This window comes from Capricornis sumatraensis, chromosome 2, assembly GCF_032405125.1.
Source record: "Capricornis sumatraensis isolate serow.1 chromosome 2, serow.2, whole genome shotgun sequence".
Taxonomy (NCBI): Eukaryota; Metazoa; Chordata; class Mammalia; order Artiodactyla; family Bovidae; genus Capricornis; species Capricornis sumatraensis.
Window position 1 is genome coordinate 220,257,095 of NC_091070.1, and position 5,811 is coordinate 220,262,905.

General features: G+C 57.9%; 1 protein-coding gene across 2 annotated transcripts; it reads left to right on the forward strand.

The window, feature by feature from the left end:
* Positions 1-2,576: 2,576 nt before the first annotated feature.
* DUSP28 (dual specificity phosphatase 28) lies at positions 2,577-5,584 on the forward strand. Of its 2 annotated transcripts, XR_011144437.1 has the most exons (3): positions 2,577-2,969; positions 3,124-4,567; positions 4,711-5,584. XR_011144437.1 is itself a non-coding variant. In XM_068965871.1 (2 exons), the coding sequence occupies exons 1-2, from the start codon at positions 2,577-2,579 to the stop codon at positions 3,250-3,252; spliced, it is 522 nt and encodes a 173-aa protein (XP_068821972.1). In that variant the 3' UTR covers positions 3,253-5,584. The 2 variants fall into 2 exon arrangements, 1 of the variants encoding a protein (XP_068821972.1); XM_068965871.1 differs by having other exon boundaries at positions 3,124-5,584.
* Positions 5,585-5,811: the final 227 nt, after the last annotated feature.

Consider the following 5,811-nt stretch of genomic DNA (forward strand, 5'->3'; position numbering starts at 1 on the left):
ATCAGGTGGCCAAAGTACTGGAGCTTCAGCTTCAGCATCAGTCTTTCCAGTGAACACTCAGGACTGATCTCCTTTACAACCCACTAATGGATCCTGCCGACCTGCTGAGTCAGGACCATCATTCAGAAACTCAGTGCTTTAAAAAGTGTATTCTGGCTACAGTGAGAAAGGATAGAAGGCTCCCTGCAGAAGGATGATGCCAAGTCCAGAAGAGAGTGTCCTGTAAACAAACATAGCAATCAAGGGAGAGAATGGACTTGAGATAGTCAGCATGAATTGTTACCCACTAACTAACTCAAGGTGGTGAAAGGAGTGTGAGGTTATTAGTTAAAAGGCCTTGGAACAGAAAACTCACCTCAGACATCCAACAATAAAGGATGGCTGGCTGGCTCAGGAAACCAGAGACCAGAAGCTGCAGGCTCTTCGGGTTTGGTTTGCTTCAGTGCCCAAGTGTCATTGAGGACGGTTTCTCCCACATGGTTTCATCCAAGGCTGCCTTCCCTTTGTGGTAATAAGGAGAGGACAGGTTTCCAAGCCCCTCTCACATCTTTGGCTCATAAAAGAAAGTGAAAGTGAAGTCGCTCAGTCGTGTCCGACTCTTTGTGACCCCATGGATGGTAGCCTACTGGGCTCCTCCATCCATGGTATTTTCAAGGTGAGAGTACTGGAGTGGGTTGCCATTTCCTTCTCCAAGGGATCTTCCCAACCCAGGGATCGAACCTGGGTCTCCGGGTTGTAGGCAGACACTTTTACCATCTGAGCCACCAGGGAGGTCCTCTTTGGTTCATATGACAGCCCAAACCCCGTCCTAAAGCCATCATGGGGATAGACGTCACTGACCAGAGTGTCATCAGAAGCCTGATTCTGGAGCTGGGGGATCGGTACTCCCACCTAGTTGGATGGCTCCTGTGAACTCTGAGGAAATGGGAAATGAGAATCCCATCCAGGAAAAGTCAGAATCCCTCCTTAGGGCACAGCAAAGGACATGGATGCTGGGAGTAGGTGATGTCTGTACCTACAGCCAGTGAAGACCTGGTTACAGACCAACATTTCAATCTTCAGCTCAAGGGAGAGCCCCAGGCAGCAAAAAATATCTGACAGTCACCAAGCTTGGTAGCTTTGGCTGGAATGGAGGTCACCCAGAAAGACCGCAGAGGTTCATTTTACGAGTAGTGTGTGTTCATGTGTGTGTGTGGCAGGGGTGCGGGGGCTAGGGGTGTACTAGAGCAGTGGTCTCCCACCTTTTCGGCACCGGGGACCAGTTTCATGGAAGACAAGTTTTCCATGGGCTGGGGTCCGGGGGTGTTTTGGGATGATTCAAGCACATTACATTTCTTGTGTGCTTTATTTCTAACCTAATGCCGCCACTGATCTGACAGGAGGTCCTGGCCCATGGACCAGAGGTTGGGGATCCCTACACTGGAGAAAAATTTCGGGTCCAACAGATCGAAAATCAGAAATGTTTCAATATTATTAGAACAGAATCGAAACACCAATAACTAGATGTATACACAACTGCAAGATAGTTAATTTTCAGTGAAACTGGCCCCTGAAAGACAATGGACATCAGAAAAATCTATTGAAGAGGTCTTAAGTGGCAACTGTGTAATTCTTTAAAGCTACAGTAATAACCCCCAAAATAAGAAAAACCACAGGAACACTGGTCTATGAAAAATGGAAATGCTAAGGGTAAGTAGCTTTATTTTATATGAGCATGTTTTACAATAAAATTAAATGCAGAAATTGCACAGGACCATTTATTAGGGAGCAGAGAACATAAAGGAATAAACATAAAGCTGTACTAAGGGGAAGGACTGATGCTGAAGCTCAAACTCCAATACCTTGGCCACCTGATGCGAGGAACTGACTCGTCCAAAAAGACCCTGATGATGAAGCCAGGAGAAGGGGACGAGGATGGAGAGAAGGCACGAGAAGAGGATGAGGTGGTTGGATGGTATCACCGACTCGATGGACATGAGTTTGATTAGGCTCCCGGAGTTGGTGATGGACAGGAAGGCCTGGCGTGCTGCAGTCCATGGGGTCGCAAAGACTGAGAGACTGAACTGAAGGGGCATCTCACCTGGCAAATGCGCTTTTAAGTAATGACTGGTCAGTGCCCAGATCAGACTCTGCGACAGGGCCCCTGGCTCAGCGCGTCAGCCACAGCCTGAGAAGCCGGCCGCCCCCTGCCCGGCCCAGCTGGAACCCTCAGGGTTCGCCAGGACCGCTAGGGGGAGGCTCTCAGACCTCGCGCCTCTTAACCGGGTCTGGCCTCCTGCACAGGTGAGGGCCCATTCAACCCAGGAACCTGAACCCGCCCACATTTCTGCGGCCAATCAGACTCTCCCGATGACCATGCTAACGGCCGCACCCCCACCGTCAGCCAATCAGAGGAGGCCTCGCCCGCTCAGACCTGGCCAGTGAGGCGGCGGCCAGGGCCTGGTGGGCGTGGCCGTCTCCGCACACCCGCCCCGGGGCCCTACCCCGGGAGGGGGAGGGGCGGCCTGAGGGAGCCGGGGGCGTCGGCCGCACCCGACGGCCCAAAGACACCCGGGGCGGGCGCCCGGGAGCCGGCCATGGACCCGGAACAGGCCGGACAGCGCGCGGACACCGCGGCGCCCCCGCCGCCTTTCGTGCGCGTCGCCCCCTCGCTCTTCCTCGGGAGCGCGCGCGCCGCGGCCGCGCCGGAGCCGCTGGCGCGCGCGGGCGTCACCCTGTGCGTCAACGTCTCGCGCCAGCAGCCCGGCCCGGGCGCGCCCGGCGTTGCCGAGCTGCGCGTGCCCGTGTTCGACGACCCGGCGGAGGACCTGCTGGCGCACCTGGAACCCACCTGCGCCGCCATGGAGGCCGCGGTGCGCGCCGGCGGCGCCTGCCTCGTCTACTGCAAGAACGGCCGCAGCCGCTCGGCCGCCGTTTGCACCGCCTACCTGATGCGTCACCGCGGCCTCAGCCTGGAGCGGGCCTTCCGGGTAGGACGGGACTTCCGGCGGGGAGGGGCGGGACCTTCCGGGAGCGGCGGGCTCCGCCGCCTGGGGAGAGACTTCCGGGCGGGGCGTCGCGTCGCGTCTGTGGACCTCGGCGCGAGCGCTGCACCGGGGTCTACCCGCAACCTCTTCTTCGCAGACAGTGAAGAGCGCCCGCCTAGTGGCCGAGCCCAACCCGGGCTTCTGGTCCCAGCTCCAGAAGTACGAGGAGGCCCTGCAGTCGCGGTCCCTCCTGCCCAAGGAGCCCTCGGGCCCGAGTGAGCCCTAAGCGGTCAGCCCTGGAGGACGACCAGCCAACCCCAAAGCAGGACGCTGGGGGGTCTCCTGCATCCTCGGGGTGGGAAGGCGTAGCTCATGCACTGACGGGAGGCTGGGTCATCCGCTCCTGCCTCACGTCCCACGGAGTTTTCATTTTCTGCAGCTTCCCAAAGCCCTCTGTCCCCGCTTGATGGTAGTGTAGGGGTGTGTCCGCAGAGAACTGGGGAACCGCTCCTCCCCTGCTCCTCAGGTTTACTAGACAGGGCTTAATCAGGAACATCAAAACCACTCGAGAAAACTTAGCCAGAAAAACATTTACTACAGAGAGGTGGAGGGCGGGGAGCCAAGGTCAGGAGATGGGGAAACCACAGGAGTCACGAGGACCTGCCACCTTGACCCTGGCTTCCTTCCACATTCGGGACTGCCACCAGCTCAGGCCACGGTGGCTTTCCGAAACAGACTCGTAGCTGCTGTGACACACGGGTGCAGGTTCGAGGCTCTGTAACAGACCACTCAGCTTGGGCTCCCTTGGGGCTCTCAGTGCCGACACCCAATTCCTACCTTACTGACCTCCCAGTTTCAGCCAAGGTCAGGCCCAGACCACACTAACCACCCATGTGTCTGAGCGCGTTGATTACTCTGATTCAGAGGCACCTCACCTGGGCATCCTACAGCCTGAAGACTATACTAGAAAAGTAATCACCCTCAACACTCCTTAGATAAAGAGGAGAGAGTAAAGGAAAAAATGGATAATACGTGAATTACAGATAGTGTAGTCCCTGGTTAACACATACAAGTGTGCACGTAACGAAATAATGGATAGAACACCGCATTTGGTGTTTGTCATTTCCCTTGACCCTCAGCCAGTGCCTCAGGCCCTGGTCCTCCTAGTGGGGCGTGCGGAGCCTTCATCCTGAAGGCCGAGCGTCCTGCCCGCACTGTGCTGAGCCCTCTGTGATCTCCTGCACAACCTGGGGGTCCTGAGCGGCATGAGCACAGTACCCCGAGTCCCAGCACAGCAAAGCCCTGCCGCCCCTTCAGAGTCAGGGTCAGGGAGTTTCCGTGAGGTCTGGTAGTTAGGATTTGGTGTTTTCCCTGCTGAGGCCTGGGGTCAGTCTCTGGTCGGGGAACTAGGATCCTACGAGCTGCACAGCACTGCCCCCCCCCCCCAAAAAAAGTGTCAGTCACCAAGCAGAGCAACTCTGATTTGTGCCTTGAGGACTCTCAACTGGCTAAGTAGGGTCTCAGCATCCTGTCCCAGGTGTGTCCCAGATGGAAGGATCCCACCTGCAGATGAAGACCTCTGACCAAGCAGAGCCCAAAGGGTAAAGCTTGGGAGCCTGCACTCCATGAGGGAGGCCCTGGGGTGGTTGTGAAGGGGGCCCCCATCCTCCCCAGCCTTCCTGCTCCTGCTCCTGGTTTGCCAGCACGATGGCCCCTGGCTCAGAGCACACCCCACCCCCTGCAGGTCAGCACCCAGCCCTGCGCAGCACCACGCATCAGCAGCACCCACCTCCAAGAGCCACAGCCCTCGTCATAACCCGACTTCTGCCACCTCTATGGAGGGCTTGCCAGCTGCCGCCTACTCCCGACAGGCCCCTCACAGCTCGTGTTGCTTTCCATCTACCTGTGAACAGCTCCTGCTGTTACCTCCACATTGCGGGTGAGGCAGCAGTGACTGCATCTGTGACCTCAGGCATACTGAGTGGTTTGCCCAGCAGGGAGGTCAGGAGCCAGGACCTGAGCCCAGATCTTTTCCGTGTGCTTGTGGTGCCCTTGCTGGCATGCCCCCTCACCTGCTGGCGTGGCCCCGGTGACACAGGCGCACGGATGTCAGAGCCCGGGCCAGACCTTGGTCCCCTAGCTCCATTCGGAGAACCGGCCAAGTCTGCCTGCCACCAGAGGCCCAGGGGCAGCACAGCCCCCACCTGAGCCCATGGGCCTCCTGGAGGTCCTCCCACTGCCGGGTCCGCCCGCTAGCAGACGAGGCCAGGGGCCGGCTCCCCTCCCGGGGCCTGCACACTCGAACAGGGGCAGCCAGTCTGTGCCCACCAGGAGAAGGCTGGGTGCAGGCGCATCCGCCCACCAAGCCAGTCAGGGCTGGACCATCCGCAGGCTGGTGTGTGGGGCTTCCCTGGTGGCCCAGTAGTTAAGACTCCACCTTGCAATGCAAGGGACACTGGTCCAGGAAGATCCCATATCCCATGGGGCCACAAAGCCCTGCGCCAGGGAACTATGGAGGCCTGTGCTTTACAGCCTCTTCTCCACAAGAGAAGCCACCGCAGCGAGCAGCCCGCACACCGCAAGGAAGAGTAGCCTGCGCCAGCACGAGTTTGCAGCAACAAAGGCCCACCAGTCAAAAAATAAAGTAATTAAAAAAATAAAAAGCTGGTGCATGAAAATTCCTTTGGGAGAAACCCCAGCCTCTGGCAGTCCCAACTTCCAGCTCCTCTCCCCCAGGTGGACTGGGGGAGGAGCGTACTTTGTAGCCACCCTGGACCTCTGTCAGCAAAGCAGCACCCCCGACCCCCGACACTGAAGGCACCGTCCTCCGCAGGACAGGGACGAG

Bases quoted from the DNA above. Each gene is read 5' to 3' on its own strand.
- DUSP28 (XM_068965871.1), top strand. From the start codon at position 2,577: ATGGACCCGGAACAGGCCGGACAGCGCGCGGACACCGCGGCGCCCCCG. The intron at 2,970-3,123 runs GTAGGACGGGAC...TCTTCTTCGCAG, and splicing joins GCCTGGAGCGGGCCTTCCGG to ACAGTGAAGAGCGCCCGCCT.